Below are 17,561 nucleotides of genomic sequence, written 5' to 3' on the forward strand. Positions count from 1 at the left end.
ATCCTCCTAAATGACTGTTCCGGTTTGCTAATGCTGCCATTATGCAAAATACAAAAAACGGATTGGCTATTATAAAGGGGAGTTATTCTGTTACAAATTTACAGTTCCAAGGCCATAAAAATGTCCAAACTAAGGCAACAACAAGATGACACCTTCACTGAAGGATGGCCAATGGTGTCGGAACATTTCTGCCAGCTGGGAAGGCACATGGCTGGCATCTGCTGTTCCTTTGCTCCCAGGCTGCATTTAAAAATGGCTTTCCCCCAAATGTCTTTGGGTCTCTCTTAGCTTCTTCAGCACAGCTGAGCATCAAGGTCCTCTCTTAGCTTCTCCAGAGCAAACTCTGGGCTAGCATCTCCAAATGTCTCCAAGCATCTCCAAATGTCAGCATCAGTGTCAGCTCTCAGCTTCTCTCCAAAATATCCCTCTCAGCTGCTTCTATTTGTGAGCTCTTTTATAGGACTCCAGTGATTAAATCAAGACCCACACTGAATGGGCGTGGTCCGTATGTCCACGGAAATAGTTTAATCAAACATTTCACCCACAGTTGATTAAGTCACACCTCCACGGAAACACTCAATCAAAAGATTCCAACCTAGTCAACACTAATATGTCTGCCCCACAAAACTGTATTAAATAATATGGCTTTTGGGGGGACATAATACATCCAAACTGACACAACAACATACATATGCAAATTAAAGATGCCCAACAAACTCCAAATGAAATAAATCCAAATAAACCCATCCTGAGGCATATTCTAGTCAGACTGCCAAATGCTGATGAGGATGAGAAGGTCCTGAAAGCAGCAAGAGAGAAGCAATTCACCTCAAACAAGGGAAACAACATAAGACTAAATATTAACTACTTAGTGGGCACCATGGAGGTGAGAAGGCAGGGGTCTGACATATTTAAGATTCTAAAAGACAAAAATTGCCAGCCAAGAATTCTTATCCAGCAAAGCTCTCATTCAAAACTGAGGGAGAGTTTAAAATTTTCACAAACAAATGCTGAGAGAATTTGTTAACAAGAGACATGCCCTGAAATATTAAAGGGAGTTCTACCAGCTGAGGAAAGAAAGGAGAGAGGTCTGCAGAAGGGCACAGAATTGAAGAATATTAGTAAAGGTAATTTAAAGGAAAAAAAGTGGGGGTAGGAGAGGACACGCATGGGAGTGATTCTCCCTGTCGACATGGGACACAATTCCCAGGAATCTGCCTGGCCCTGGCATCAAGGGATTGAAAATGCCTTCTTGACCAAAAGGGGGAAAAGAAAGGTAATAAATTAAGGTTACAGTGGCTAAGAGATTTCAAATAGAGTTGAGAATTTATCTTGAAATTTACTCTTATGCAAGTTCCAGCCAGATATCCCAAACGGCTACAGTATGCCAAGCCCTAAGCAACAGTAGTCCCGGAATACCTAGGTACCTAAGTTTACTTTTCAGAAACTTAAATCCCCCAGTGTGTTCCTACACCAGATAAGTACCAAAACCCAGAGGCAACAGCCTCTCCAGGAACATCAACCAGCTGTATATCCCCCTTCCCCATAATGTCGACACCCCTTTTCAATATGAACAAGTTAGGGTGGTCACTGACATCATCAGACATCCTTGAAGATCAAGAAAGTGATTAAACAAGAGGAAGGGGTAGCAGCAGACAAGATAGGATTTAACAAAGGATTATGAATACTTAATATCTATATAAATATATAGATATTTAGATGCCAGTGTATTAGAATAGCTAGAAGGAAATAACAGAAATGGTGGAACTGTAATCCATAACATTCTTTGATATTTGTTCTATAGCTACTTTTAAATTGTACTTTGAAAGTTACCACCTTTCTGCATATATGTTATATTTTATAATAAGGAAATAAATGAAACTGTGGAACTGTAACCCATAACATTTGTGTCAGTTTGGCTATACTATGTCCCCCAGAAAAAGCCATGTTCTTTGACGCAATCTTGTTGGGGCAGGAATATCAGCGTTGATTAGGTTGGAACCTTTGGATTAGGTTGTTTCCATGGATATGTGACCCACCCAACTGTAGGTGATAATTCTGATTAATTTCCAAGGAGGTGCAGCCCCACCCATTTAGCGTGGGCCTCGATTAGTTTACCAGAGCCCTATATAAGAGCTCAGACAGAAGGAGCGTGCTGCAGCTGAGATAGACATTTTGAATACAGCCTTTGGAAGCTGATGCAGACATCTTTGAGAAGCCATTTTGAAACAAAACCTGGCAGCAAGCTAAAAGAGATTTTCCAGATGGCAAAGGCCATTCTCCAGTGAAGGTATGCTATTGCTGATGCCTTACCTTGGACACTTTATGGCCTTAAAGACTGTAACTTTGTAACCTGATGGCCTTAAGATTGTAACTTTATAACCAAATAACCCCCCTTTATAAAAACCAATCCATTTCTGGTATTTTGCATTCTGGCAAGCATTAGCAAACCGGAACAACATTTTTTGAAATTTGCTCTCTAATTGTTAAATTGTACTTTGAAAGTTATCACTGTTCTGTACATATGTTATGTTTCACAATTAAAAATGTTAAAAAAAAAAAAAAAAAGTAGGGAGACGGAGAGGTATAGAAATAGCAGATGCCAAAGCTACTGAAGTTAAGTTGGTATCAAATCAAATATTACTGTTATATGTTCAGGATGTTAAATTTTAATCCCATGGCAACACAAGGAAATACATGAAAAATACATTGATAAACCCTGAAGACATCATGTTGAGTGAAATAAGCCAGATACAAAAGGACAAATATTGTATGATCTCACTGATATGAAGTAATTAGAATAAGCAAACTCATAGAGTCAGAATCTGGAATATGGTTACCAGGGTTTGGGGCAAGGGTAAGTAATAGCGAGTTAAGGCTTAAAATGTACATTCTGTATTTTGAATGATGGAAAAGTTTTGGTAATGGATGGTGTTGATAGTACCACAACATTGTCAACATAATTAACATGACTGAATTATACATTTGAATGTTGTCAAAAGGGGAAATTTTAGGTCATATGAAAGTGATAACTTCCAAAGAACAATTTAACAAGTATGTTACTAGAATTAAAAATTTTTTAAAAATCCATGAACTGCACAATACCAACAGTGACCCTTAAGTTAAACCATGGACTATAATTAATACTACAATTATAAGAATGTGTTTTCATCAATTGTAACAAATGTAACACACCAATGCACGGTGTTAATAACAGGGTGGTATATGAGCACCCTGCATTTTATGCATAATTTTTCTGTTAACCTACAACTTCTCTGTTCACCTACAACTTCTCTGTTCTAGTTTGCTAATGCTACCGGAATGCAAAACACCAGAAATGGATTGGCTTTTATAAAGGGGGTTTATTTGGTTACACACTTACAGTCTTAAGGCCATAAAGTGTCCAAGGCAATGCATCAACAATCAGGTACCTTCACTGGAGGATGGCCAATGGTGTCCAGAAAACCTCTGTTAGCTGGGAAAGCACATGGCTGGTGTCTGCTCCAAAGTTCTGGTTTCAAAATGGCTTTCTCCCAGGACGTTCCTCTCTAGGCTACAGTTCCTCAAAAATGTCACTCTTAGTTGCTCTTGGGGTTGGGGTGTTTGTCCTCTCTTAGCTTCTCCGGAGCAAGAGTCTGCCTTCAACAGTCGTCTTCAAACTGTCTCTAATCTGCAGCCATTCTCTCAACTCCTGTGCACTCTTCAAAGTGTCCCTCTTGGCCGTAGCACCTCTTCAAAATGTCACTCACAGCTGCACTGAGTTCCTTCTATTTGTCAGCTCCTTTATATGGCTCCAGCGATTTAATTTAGACCCACCCTGAATGGGTGGGGTAACACTTCCATGGAAATTATCCAGAGTCATCACCCACAGTTGGGTGGGGCACATCGTCACAGTAACACTCAAAGGATTCCAATCTAATCAGCACTAAAATGTCTGCCCCACAAGATTGCATCAAAGAATATGGCTTTTTCTGGGGGACAAAATGCATTCAAACTGGCACATTCTCTAATAAAAATATATATACATATGTGTATGTATATACATAACTGTCTTATTTCACAACTTAAATAAAAACACTACTTACAGATGGATCAAAGCTATAAGTAAAAAATGAAGTCATTCAAATAACAGAGGAATATACAGAAGCATATTTTTATAATTTGGGGGTATGGATGAGTTTTCTAGGCATTACAAAATATGCAAGAAATTTAAAGGAAACATTTGATGGTAGTTGTGCCAGTTTGAATGTATTATGTCCCCCAAAATGCCATTATCTTTGATGCACTCTTGTGTGGGCAGACGTATTAGTGTTGATTAGATTGTAATTCTTTGATTGAGTGTTTCCATGGAGATGCATCCCACCCAACTGTAGGTGATAACTCTGATTGGATAACTTCCATGGAGGTGTGGCCCTGCCCATTCAGCATGGGCGTTGATTAGTTTATTGGAGCACTATGTAAGTTCAGAAAGAAGGAGCGAGCTTGCTACAGCCAAGGGGGACACTTGGAAGAATGCACAGGAGCTGAGAGAGGAGCTGCAGTTTACAGAGACATTTTGGAGACAGTCTTTGACAGCAGACTTTTGCTCTGGAGAACTAAGAGAGGATGAATGCCCCAAGAGCAAGTGAGAGTGATATTCTGGAGAGAAGCGAAGCCTAGAGAGGAACGTCCTGGGAGAAAGCCATTTGGAAACCAGAACTCCGGAGCAGACACCAGCCACGTACCTTCCCAGCTAACAGAGGTTTTCCGGACACCATTGGCCATCCTCCAGTGAAGGTACCTGATTGTTGATGCATTACCTCAGATACTTTATGGCCTTCAGACTGTACCTGTGTAACCAAATAAACCCCCTTTATAAAAACCAATCCATTTCTGGTATTTTGCAAAAAGGCAGCATTAGCAAACTAAAACAGTAGTGTATATAGAAATTTAAAAGTCCAGCAAAATGCCAAAGAAAAAGAGCTACAAATGAAATTAAAAGACAAATGACAAAGTGTATGAAAAACATTTTCAGCATATGACAATCCAAAGCTATAATGGGAAAAGGACATTGTCTTAGTTTGCCAGAGCTGCTATGACAAATATCACACAATGGATTGGCTTAAACAGCAAGCATTTATTATCTTGCCTTGAATTCCTCAATTATAAAACGTGGAGGCTAGAAGACTAAAACCAGAATGTCAGCGAGGCCGGGCCTTCTCTCCCGGAGTCCGGAGTATCCCTGTGTTGGCAGTCCTCTGTCATAAGGCGATATCCTCGGTCTCCTGCTGAGGCTTCTGTGTCTTCTGGCTTCTTTGTTTTCAGGTTTCCACTGGCTGCATCTGAATTTCCTTTAACAGGCCTCCAGTAACAGGGATGAAGACCTACCCTGATTCAGTCGGGCCACACCTTAACTAATATCATCTAAAAAGGTCCCATCTGCAAATGGGTTCACACCCTCAGGAATGCAGATTGTGATTAAGAACCTGTCTTTTGTGGGTCCATGATTCGTTCTACCAAAGGCAAAAACAAGAAATACCCCAATGACACAAAATGCAAATAGGTAAAAACTATATGGAGTACTGTCTACAAATCAGCAAACAGATGCAAATGAGAACAATTAAGGAAAATCATTCACATAGGAAACTGGCAAAGATGAAGACTGTCACAACCCAGAATATGAGGACACTGCCAATGATGGAAATATAATCAATACACATTTTCTACCTGGCAGCCTGATAATATGGATAGGTTTCAAAATGTAGAATATATCCTATGAACCAGCAATTACATTACTAAGGTATTTATCAAAAATAATAAATGGCATACATGCAAAAATAATTAAGAAGAAAATAAAAATGTATGCTCGAGACTGTTCACCTGAGTAGTTTACCTCGTTTTTTGTTTTTTTTAAATCCAGGAGAAAAACTGAAAACAACCCTACATGTACATCAATGGGAGACAGAGGAAGTGAAATTTATGGCACATGGACAAAATGAAATGTTGCGCACCCTTTTAAAATGACATAAATCTACATTTATTGTTTTTTGGTCAGCAAGCATAGCACTGTAGCCAAATTGCTTGGCTCCATCACTTATGGGCTCTGTGCTTCAGTTCCCTCTTCTATCAAATTTAGATCCTACAAGTACCTAGCACTTAACATTGCTATGAGAAAAAAATGAACTCATAGCTAAAAAACAATGAGAATAGTATCAATAACACAGAAAACACTACAAAACCGCCTGTTAAATTAGAAACACTGCCATGAAAATTATATCTGCCACATCAGTGAGTGAAAAAAAATCACAGAATATTAGGTATGGTCCCATTTCTATAATATGCATGTGACAGTATATATTCATGGAAAAAAGGAGGATGTTCTTTATTTTAGACAATTTAATAGTCATTAACCTAGGCAGTGAAATCTTGAATTACTTTTTACTTTCTTCTTAATATTTTCCATATCATTACAAGTATTAAAAAAGAAAACAAACAAAACTGGTAAAACCCAACAGGTACTCTAACACACTTCTGGAATCTATATTGGTGTGAGTTTTCTGGGGGAAAATCTGGAAAAATGTAATATACTTTTGACCCAGCAGTTCCACTTCTAGGAATTTTTCCTAAAGAAATAACAATACAAGTCTACAAATATGTATACATGTACACACATACCTACACATAGGGATATTGATTAAAGTAATATTTAAAACAGCAAAAAATTGGAAATAACCTAAATTTTCATCAACGGATGTCACAGAGCTACGTGGAAAGACCACTTTGGTGAGGGCCCTGCCTACCCAGCTGACGGTTGGGACTTCACCGTGAAGAGGAGCCACTGAAGGAATTTCAGAAAGACAACACTGACAGCAGTGCAGACTGGGGGCACCCACAGCCGTGGCTGAACTTTTCCCACTGCCTCGCAGTTAGACCTTGGCCTCGAGTCTGGAGGCAGGGGATGCAGGAGCACTTGGCAGGCAAAGGAGCAAAATCTCTGATCTCTAACCACAACTGAACAGAAAGTCCAGGAGTTTCTCAGAAGAAATCAAACTGACGGGACACACCCTATGAAGGAAAAGCGAAACAGCCTGAATGATGAGAGAGACCCCAGTCAGATTCCCAGAAGGATCTAGGACCCCAGCAGGAACTGCAAACAGAGGCGTCTGTTTGATAGCTAGAGCTGGCCTCTCTGATTAAAATGCAATGATGGGGATCAGGGCAAGATGGCGGCATAGAGAGGAGTGGAAGCTAAGTAGTCCCCCTGGAACAGCTACAAAAAAACAGAAACAACTAGTAAATAATCCAGAATAACTGCAGGGGGACAAACGAGACCATCCACTCATCATACACCAACCTGAATTCGGAGGAATGCCCGAGAACACAGCATAAAATCTGTAAGTAAAACCTGCGGTACCAGGTCGGGAGACCCCCTCCCCCATAGCCCGAGCTGCAGAGCCGCGTGGTGCCAGAGAGAAGCTCTCTCCCAGCAAGCGAATATAGCTCAGCTGAGCTCCAACTGGAGTTTTAAGTAGCGAGTGTGAACTGCTCACTACAGGTACGCAGCCCCAAAAAACAGACAGAGGCTTTGGGTGACGACTGACCTGGGAGAGCCGGAGGGTTGCCTCGGACTGGGTCTGAAGGGGACTATCTGTTTCTTTTTTGGCTCAGTGGAGAAAGCCCCAGTCATTTTCAGTTTCCAGGGCTGTGACTCTGGGAAGGGTGGAGACACCACAAGCAGAGAGCGAGACCATTGAAATGCTAACAACCTCCACCTGGGGGTCTGTCTTCTCTAGAAGGAAAGGGGTGGGGGGCCCTTTCCATTCAGAACCAGACCCCAGAGCCTGGGGGAACACGGCTATACCTCCTCACACCAGTCAAGAATTATAGGCTAACAGGCGTCACCTGCTGGGCAGAAAAGCACAGTGACCCAAGGCATCAAAGGGTGGAGCAATTTTCTAAGACACACCCGCAGGGAAACCAGATACTGAATATTTCTTCCCTCTGGGACCTGAGCCTGTTCTCGTCTGAGAAAACCCAATTTGCATAACCAAGGAAACCATGCCTAGACAACAGAAAATTACAACCTACACTAAGAAAAACAAAGTTATGGCCCAGTCAAAGGAACAAACGTACACTTCAACTGAGATACAGGAATTTAAACAACTAATGCTAAATCAATTCAAAAAGTTTAGAGAAGATATTGCAAAAGAGATAGAGGCTGTAAAGGAAGAACTGGACATGTATACGGCAGAAATCAAAAGTTCAAAAAACCTACTAGTAGAATCTACGGAAATGAAAGGCACAACACAAGAGATGAAAGACACAATGGAAACATACAACAGCAGATCTCAAGAGGCAGAAGAAAACACTCAGGAACTGGAGAACAAAACACCTGAAAGCCTACACGCAAAGGAGCAGATGGAGAAAAGAATGAAAAAATATGAGCAACGTCTCCGGGATCTCAAGGATGAAACAAAGTACAATAATGTACGTATCATTGGTGTCCCAGAAGGAGAAGAGAAGGGAAAGGGGGCAGAAGCAATAATAGAGGAAATAATTAATGAAAATTTCCCATCTCTTATGAAAGACATAAAATTACAGATCCAAGAAGCGCAGCGTACTCCAAACAGAAGAGATATGTATAGGCCTACGTCAAGACACTTAATAATCAGATTATCAAATGTCAAAGACAAAGAAAGAATCCTGAAAGCAGCAAGAGAAAAGCAATCCATTACATACAAAGGAAGCTTAATAAGACTATGTGCGGATCTCTCAGCAGAAACCATGGGGGCAAGAAGGAAGTGGTGTGATATATTTAAGATACTGAAAGAGAAAAACCACCAACCAAGAATCCTGTATCCAGCAAAGCTGTCCTTCAAATATGAGGGAGAGCTCAAAATATTTTCTGACAGACAATGAGAGACTTTGTGAACAAGACACCTGCCCTACAGGAAATACTAAAGGGAGCACTACAGGGTGATAGAAGACAGGAGTGTGTGGTTTGGAACACAATTTTGGGAGATGGTAGCACAACAATGTAAGTACACTAAACAAAGGTAACTATGAATATGGCTGAGAGAGAAAGATGGGGAGCATGTGAGACACCACAAGAAAGGAGGAAAGATAATGACTGGGACTGTGTAACTTGGTGAAATCTAGAGTATTCAACAATTGTGATAAAATGTACAAATATGTTCTTTTACGAGGGAGAACAAGCAAATGTCAACCTTGCAAGGTGTTAAAAATGGGGAGGCATTGGGGGAGGGATGCAATCAGCATAAACTAGAGACTGTAACTAATAGAATCATTGTATTATGCTTCCTTTAATGTAACAAAGGTGATATACCAAGGTGAATGCAGATAAGAGGGGGGGATAGGGGAGGCATGTTAGACACTTGACATTGGTGGTATTGTCTGATTCTTTACTCTACTTTGATTAAGGTTATTTTTCCTTTTGCTGCTTCCTAGCTGTCATTTTTTTTGTTTCCTCTTTCTTTTGCCTCTCTACCTTCTTTGACTCTCCCTCCTGCCTTGTGGAAGAAATGTAGATGCTCTTGCTTAGTATGAGCAGAATGTTCAATTAGGATGAACTTAAATGTTTGGAAATGAACAGGGGTGTTGGTAGCAAGATGTGAGAATAACTAACAGTGCCGAATGGTGTGTGAATGAGGTGGAAAGGGGAAGCTCAGAGTCATATATGTCACCAGAAGGAAAGTTGGAGGTCAAAAGATGGAAATGTATAAAACTGAATCCTATGGTGGGCAATGTCCATGATCAGCTGTACAAATACTAGAAATCACTTCATGAACCAGAACAAATGTATGACAATACGATTAGAAGTTAATAATAGAGGGGCATATAGGGAAGAACTATATACCTATTACAGACTATATACTACAATTAGTAGTATTTCAACATTTTTTCATAAACAGTAAGAAACGTACTATATCAATACCAGGAGTCAACAATTGAGGGGGGTTGGTCAGGGATAGGGGAGGTTTAGAGTTTCCTTTTCTGTTTTTCTTATTTCATCTTTCACTTTATTTCTTGTCTGGAGTAATGAAAAGTTTCTAAAAATTGAACAAAAATTAAGTGTGATGGATGCACAGCTGTATGAGGGTACCCAGGGGCAAGTGATTGTACACTTTGGATCTTTGGATAATTGTATGGTATCTGAACAATCTCAATAAAAATGAAAAAAAAAAAATGCAATGATGATTAACTATCTGAGCAAGAAAAAGAGAGTAGGGGTGTGCATGTACACAGATGAGAGAGAATAAAGGGGAAGGCACGAGACAGAAGTCAAGTCATTAACCAATCCACAGGAAATCAGAGTTTCATGTTCAGGGAGGTATGCCCTAATTCTTCTTCAACTGCCTCCTCTCTAAAATTACCTTTATTTGCCAAAAGGAGATTAGGCTGTGGAACAAGATGCTGAGTCCTCTGAAATCACAGCATACCGCCTCCACCGCTCACGTGGCAATTACTCACGCTCTGCCTTGGGACATCTGCTGACCCGCTGCCTTATCTTGTTTCAGTCCTAGTTCTTTGTTTGTATGAAACTATGCAGTCTAGAAAAACTGCAGGTGACCACCTGGAGAGCAGTTCTTTAAGAGAAGGAAGAATGGCTTATATCCTCTACAACTTACACAGAAGTTGGCAATGTGCCTAGCTGTTTGATAAATACCATTTGATGAATAACTTAATGATTTACCAACCTGTGCTACAATTTTACACACCCAGCCTCTTGCTTCATAGTTTGGGGAGGCATTTAATAGTAAAGAATTTAAGAACAGGGGCTCACAATCAGATGGCCTGGATTCAAAGCTCAGGTCCTCTTTCCAGCTAAAGCACCCTGCACAAATTACTTAACCTCTCAGTGTCTACATTTCCTTATTGTAAAAGGAGGAGGACATAGGATCATTTCCATAGGGCTGCACACAACTAACAGCAATCACTAACAGCTCCTGGGTGCTTTCGATAGGGACCCTGCTATCCTGAGCACTTTACAAGTCCCGCCTCCTTTAACCCTCAAAGCAACCATATGAGATGGTAACCTTTTGATTCACATTTTACAGATGAAAAAACTGAGGCAGACCGATGACATTCTTGCCTACACGGTTGGAGCTGGAGCTGGGAGTCAACCCAAACTGTCAGATTCCAGGGCCCATGTTCTTACCATTCACTGCCACCCACAAAACATTAGTAGAGTACAAAGCACACAGGAAGAAGAATTTGAGGCTTCAAAACTGGTACAAGAATCAAACAACAAGAGAACCCACAGCAGAGGCTCTCACCTCCCCAGTGCTGCTTGGCTCTTTCATTTCTCCTAGGACAGTTATCGACAAGACATGATGTAACAAAGCAACTTCACTCCCTGCTCACAGTCATACCCGCTTTCAGCCTCTTTTAGAAGGTGTTTCTAAGCTGAAGACGAGCCAAGAACTTATAATCTGGAGGAAGTGCCCCAGATATTCTTCAGCTTCTTCAGGAATGCCTGCCACTCTCTAATCCTCACTGGTGGCCAGTCAAGGTCCCTCCCAGGGGCCTTGAGCCTCCTAATCTCTGTGCTTCTGCTCTCAAGGTCCCATCTACCCACCAAGAAAAACACCCTCCTGCCATTAATCCACCTCCCATCCAAACTGTGAGAGCAGGCTCAACCCTGACTTCTCACCAGAACTCCCCCTCTGGCTGACGATTTGCATTCCTTTAACATTCTGCATTTTAAACTCTTATCTTCTCACCCAGAACATAAGCTCACTGTGGGTAGACTATGTTTTACCCTCTGAGCAACCCCCCAAAGCATCTACTGATGTACCCCCATGACTTGCACACTGTGGGCACACAAACACCGGACGATTTCAATTTTAGTCAGCAATGCTCAGTAATCGTTAAAAAAAAACAAAACAAAAAAATACTTTTCCAGATGAGTGAGACTTGTATAAGTAGATGCTAATTTCAAGTAAGAACTGAACCAGTAAAAACTGATATTCATGGTTACATCTCTTTATGAGAAAATGACCTGTTTACTTAGACAGCATTTACCTGCTTCTCCTTCCTCCTCGCCCAAATTCAGCACGATAATGCAGATGTGCTTTCTCAGCTGGCGCGTGTTGGAAAACTTGCGACAGCATTTGCTACACTCCAAGCTGCTCAGAGGCAGGCTGTTCCCGTCCTCGGACGCCAGCGGACTGTCCTCGCCGGGACTCACAATGCTCTCCGCCAGCTCCTCTTCAGGGCACGGCTTCTTTGTGGACCCTTTAGGCCTGCCTCTTTTCCTCTTCACCACCAAGAACTCTGGAAAGGAAAAGAGAAGGCATGACGTGGTTGCCTGGCAAGACAGCACAGGTCATGCACTCAAACAGCCACGTTCAAGAGTATGTGTGGGATTCACGTCTTATTAAAAACGAAGAATCTGTAGCAATCCCAGAAATTAACAGCTGCAAACAAACAGTATCTTTAATGCTAATAGCATTACATTTACATAATAATGTATAATCAGTTCTACATTATTCTGATTAAGAATTTTATTTTATTAGAACCTTCACACATGCTCCTCCTGTAAAGCTAGGAGGATTTTAAGTTGTCAGCCCCCAGTTCACAAATCATGTTCCTCATTAACCACCATTTCCATTTAAATCCAGTTCTCAGAAATAGCTTAAGGACTTCTTTGTAAAAGGCTCTTTCAAAGACTGCTTAGTTTTGCATGCCCTTAATGAGTTATGCAACTATTCAGATTATTTCACAGTCGTAATTATGAGAGTCAAATTGTCCTGAGGAAAAGGAGAGAAATTAATTATAATCTAAAGCCACAAATTACAGGACTAAAGACAATAACGGTATTTTTCAAGTTTCCTAGCAACTAAGTGATTTTAAATGTGCCGATCAGAGCCACTTTAACAGTTCTGAATCATTTTACGATCTGTATCTCCTCTTTATTAGCACTCATTTTAAGGGAGACAAGAGTGAGATATCCCCAGAACGAAGATGGGGTGAACAGGGGTGAGTGGCACTGTACAGTGTGTGCAGATGGGGCAGGGTGGTCTTGCATGATGTGACTGAGAGGCGGCCCCGAGAGGCCGAGCAGAACATCACAGAGGCAACCATCTGCCGGAGGCTGGCATTTCAGCAGTCCTTTTTTAATCTGAACACCAGAGTAGAGAAAGGAGTCCTGGGACCTGGCACCGTCTCAGGCCAATGCTCATCTGCAGCAGAAGGGTGTCTAACATCCCCTCCCGCTCCCTCTAAGCTCTGATTCGGGCAGTAAAGCAGCAGCACACTGTTAACGGCCACCACCATGGGGAGGCACGCAAGCCAATCCCTCCTGAAAGCCTCAAAGAAATCGGAGAGGGGAAGCCACAGAGGCAGGGGAGGGAAGCATGGTTCTGGAGCAGAGGCTGCAGGAAAGAATGGCACGACAACAAGCCTGCTTCAATTTGGGGTCCCCAAGGACCCAAGGAGACCAGGCACCAGAAAGGGAAGGAGGGGCCCTGGAGGGAGCCTTGGTACTGAGCTGCGAGGGTAGCCAGCAGAGACCAGGAGGTCCAAATAAGCACCTTCCTTGGCACTCGGGTCGTGTTGGGGGTGGGGAGAACAGGGGAGGAAAGCCTACTTCACAATGGGAAGGCAAACGGAGACCAGATAAAACAAACAGTGGCCCCAGGACCCTCCGCTCCCTTTGCCCACACTGAATTTTGCCAAGGAGGACAAGACGTGCGGAGACAGGAGGGGCGGCCAACAACACAGGAGGTGGAGGAGGAAGGAATGGAACATACAGACTAAGGACAAACCCCCTGCCTCAAAGTCATTACAACTTTTTAATTATTATTCTTCACAACAGCATATACTGGTACAACCTACTGAAGCAGCAATTAATAGTTGGAGGAGCAGAATCAGTGGAGAGGCTATAAAACACCCACCTCATGTCACATTAACTACGGGAAAGTTTCATAACAGCTCACCGACGTTTGTGGCCCAGGCCTCTCCCCAATGCCAGGATTCGACACCCTGCCCACGTGGGCACAGGCTACTCCTACAGAAGGCTGCATGGGGACAGGGGACACTGGGTTTTCACCACAGGGTCAGCCACTGCAGGGTCTACTGTGTGCGAGGACCCTGTGCCTGCCCCACAGTCGGGACACAGCACACAGCCTGCAGAACCTTAGAGTTATCTGTGTGTCTCTCTTCCCACAGACTGGATGGGAGCTCAGAAGAGGTCAGAGCCATGCCTTGATTGTTTTTTTATCCCCCTCAGCACCTGCTATGGTACCCTGCACAGCAGACACCTGCTAAATCACGGCGAAGAAGCTGATGAGCAGCGTGCAATCTGACTGTCAAGAAAGAAACGTCAAATCGGTCCAGAAAGCTTTGAAAGGCCTCTGACACAAGGGTAACAAAACGATTCCTACATCTTGCTACATCCATAATTCAGATCCTCAAGACCAATTAGTTAGCTAAAAATGAAATATTCATAAATGAACTGGTAATAATTCAAGCACTGCAAACGAGTTGCCGCTGTCAACCACCCACATTTTACACAAGAGCTCAGAATCTGGGACCTGGGCAAGGGAAATCTTGTAACCTCTAAATCAAAAAATTTTAATGGAGTTACCTTTAGTTCCTCTTCCTCCTTCCTAAATTCCTTCATTCAATCTGTCAGTGAATTCTGTGAGTTTTGTACTAGAGATGTCTGTCCAATAAATTCCTCTTCCATTCTCAGGGCCCCTGTCTAACATGGCTCCAGATTCCAGCCCTCTCATCCTTACTGCTTTGTCACTCCTCACTCTAGAACTTTTCAACACAACTCTTGAGCACATGGCTCTGGTCTACTTAGTCAATGTGCTGCATCTCTCTCCCTCTCCCCCTTCCTCTCCCTCTCTCTCTGTTTCTCTCACCTATCCCCTGTCTATTTTTCTTTCAATTGCTCAGTGCAGTTTTCCAGGCCTCCCTAAATATGCAGAGATATTCCCTGTCCCCTTTCACTTACCTATCTATTCCCCCTACCTGTGCCCACCTCCTTCACCCCCAAACAGATCCCAACTCAAATCCTAACAAGGAAGGTCCAGTTCAAATCTCAGTACCTCCTGCGTGAGGCTGTCCCCACCTATGTAAGAAAGCCAGCCACCCCCATAATCTCTCGCATTCTTCCTCAGGGCAAACACTCACAGACACAGTCTCCTGATTCCATGTTTCCTATATTATAAACCTATATTACAAACCCTGATGTTTGAGCCGGACTTTTAATTCCTAGGTCTCACTGGGTCTTGAACAAAGCCAGAGAGACAGTAAGCATTTAACGAACAAATACATGTTGATCTGGTGCTTAATGACAGGAAAAGAGACATTTGTAAAACGAGACATTTCCTTTCGTCCAAAGCTCCCAAGGGGAGGACAGAGGCTGAGCCAGGTGCACCTGAGACCCTTGTCTACATCCATTGTTTGGGGACAACTTCCTCCTGGTCAGAAAACCGTCCTTGGAGATCCCTGGCCAAAGACTGGGAAGGGACACAAAGAAGCAGCAGAAGGCATTTAAAGTCAATCAAAAGACAATGTAAGCATTATAGAAGACAACAGTCCATTAACAAAAATTTAATAATGTAAGCCTTTGATTTGTACATCATTCAAGTTTTCAAGACACTTTCCCAGCCACTGGATCATTTTATTCTTAAGAAAGCCTTAAGAGACAGATGGCGCAAACATAATTTCCACAATAGAAAAAGAAAGTGAGGGACCCAAAGGTTAAAGTGGCTTAGGCCGTCTTCCAGAACTAGCTGCTGAGAAGGCAGAGCTAGGATTTGGGTTTCCTTATTCCCAAACAACAATCTCATCTTCCCGCTGAGTCATAAATCCCTCCAGTGTGGGTAACAAAGGTCAAGTGCAGACATTTCAGTAGAGCCAGCATGTGTGGTAGAGAGAGCGTTGGCTTGGAGTCAGACAGAGCTGGGTTCAGCTCCCCAAGCCTCAGCTACAAGGTGAAAAGTAAATGCAAAACCTCCTCTATGCTACAGTCACTGTTAATAAAAGCAACCTATTAAAATGCTGAGCACAGCTCTCAGGAGGCGATCAATTAACGGCAATTGTTTATCATTATGGCCACAGTCTTTCACATTCTGACTTGGAATATCTCACTTAAGAAACTATCACCTTTCAAGAAAAATGTGTGTATATCCCACTGTTAGATAATATAGTGCCTTGATGTACACAACGTCTTCTTCATTCTGGCTCAATATTCATTTTTTGTTGATTTTTTTCATTTTAAAATATCGCACTGTTTTAGTTTGCTAATGCTGCCGGAATGCAAAACACCAAAGATAGACTGGCTTTTATAAAAGGGGTTTTATTTGGTTACACAGTTACAGTCTTAAGGCCATAAAGTGTCCAAGGTAACACATCAGCAATTGGGTACCTTCACTGGAGGATGGCCAATGGTGTCCGGGAAAACCTCTGTTAGCTGGGAAGGCACGTGGCTGGCATCTGCTCCAAAGTTCTGGCTTCAAAATGGCTTTCTCCCAGGACGTTCCTCTCTAGGCTGCAGTTCCTCAAAAATGTCACTCTTAGTTGCACTTGGGATATTTGTCCTCTCTCAGCTTCTCCAGAGCAAGAGTCTGCTTTCGATGGCCGTCTTCAAACTGTCTCTCATCTGCAGCTCCTGTGCTTTCTTCAAAGTGTCCCTCTTGGCTGTAGCTCCTCTTCAAAATGTCACTCACAGCTGTACTGAGTTCCTTCTGTTTGTCAGCTCATTTATATGGCTCCACTGATCAAGGCCCACCTTGAATGGGTGGGGCCACACCTCCATGGAAATTATCCAATTAGAGTCATCACCCACAGTTGGGTAGGGCACATCTCTATGGAAACACTCAAAGAATCACAATCTAATCAAAACTGATACATCTGCCCACACAAGATTACATCAAAGATAATGGCGTTTGGGAGACATAATACATTCAAACCGGCACATGCACACACCAAGAAACCCAACATAGAATTAGGGGAACCCAAATTTCATCAGGTCTAAGACCACAGATAAAGCCAGCCTGCCCACCTTCTCACTTGGCAGCTCCATCTCTAGTCACACCAACTCGAGAGTTTGGGAGAACTCAGAGGGACTAACACATTAGGACCCTAGCAATCACCTTGACATTTATTTGCAAAGCCCAGAAAGCAACAAGGAAGCCAACAAATCATGTTTCATAAACCAGGAAGCATGAGGCTTGTAGGTTTACAAGGGATGCAACATCTCCTCTGGGGCCAAGGACCACACCCTCTCCTAGAAGACACCCCGGAGCCTGCTCCTGACAGCTTCGCCAGCAATAACATGAACGTGCCAGGTAAATGACAGCAATAACTAGTGATTATCCAGCACATGTGTCTCAGACATCCTGTCAAGCACTTCACAAGCAGTTCCTCACTTACCTGTGGGGGAAGCATCAATATTATCCTTATTATCTAGATGAGGCCATTGAGGCTTAAGAAGATGAATTAATTTTCCCAAAGTCACAGAAGTAGGAAGTGGCAGTGGCAGGATTTGACCCAGATCCATTTGCCTCAGGTCCAGGGAACGTCATACTATGTTGTAGCAAGTC

General features: G+C 42.5%; 1 protein-coding gene across 1 annotated transcript in view; it reads right to left on the reverse strand.

Moving 5' to 3' along the window:
• The window catches only part of ZFAT (zinc finger and AT-hook domain containing), a 422,711-nt gene that overhangs the window by 195,236 nt on the left and 209,914 nt on the right, over positions 1 to 17,561 (reverse strand). The window contains 1 exon segment of the mRNA XM_037803015.1: positions 12,025 to 12,276. Within this exon segment, the coding sequence (XP_037658943.1) occupies positions 12,025 to 12,276 (252 nt within the window).

Source organism: Choloepus didactylus, chromosome 14, assembly GCF_015220235.1.
Source record: "Choloepus didactylus isolate mChoDid1 chromosome 14, mChoDid1.pri, whole genome shotgun sequence".
NCBI classification, from domain to species: Eukaryota; Metazoa; Chordata; class Mammalia; order Pilosa; family Megalonychidae; genus Choloepus; species Choloepus didactylus.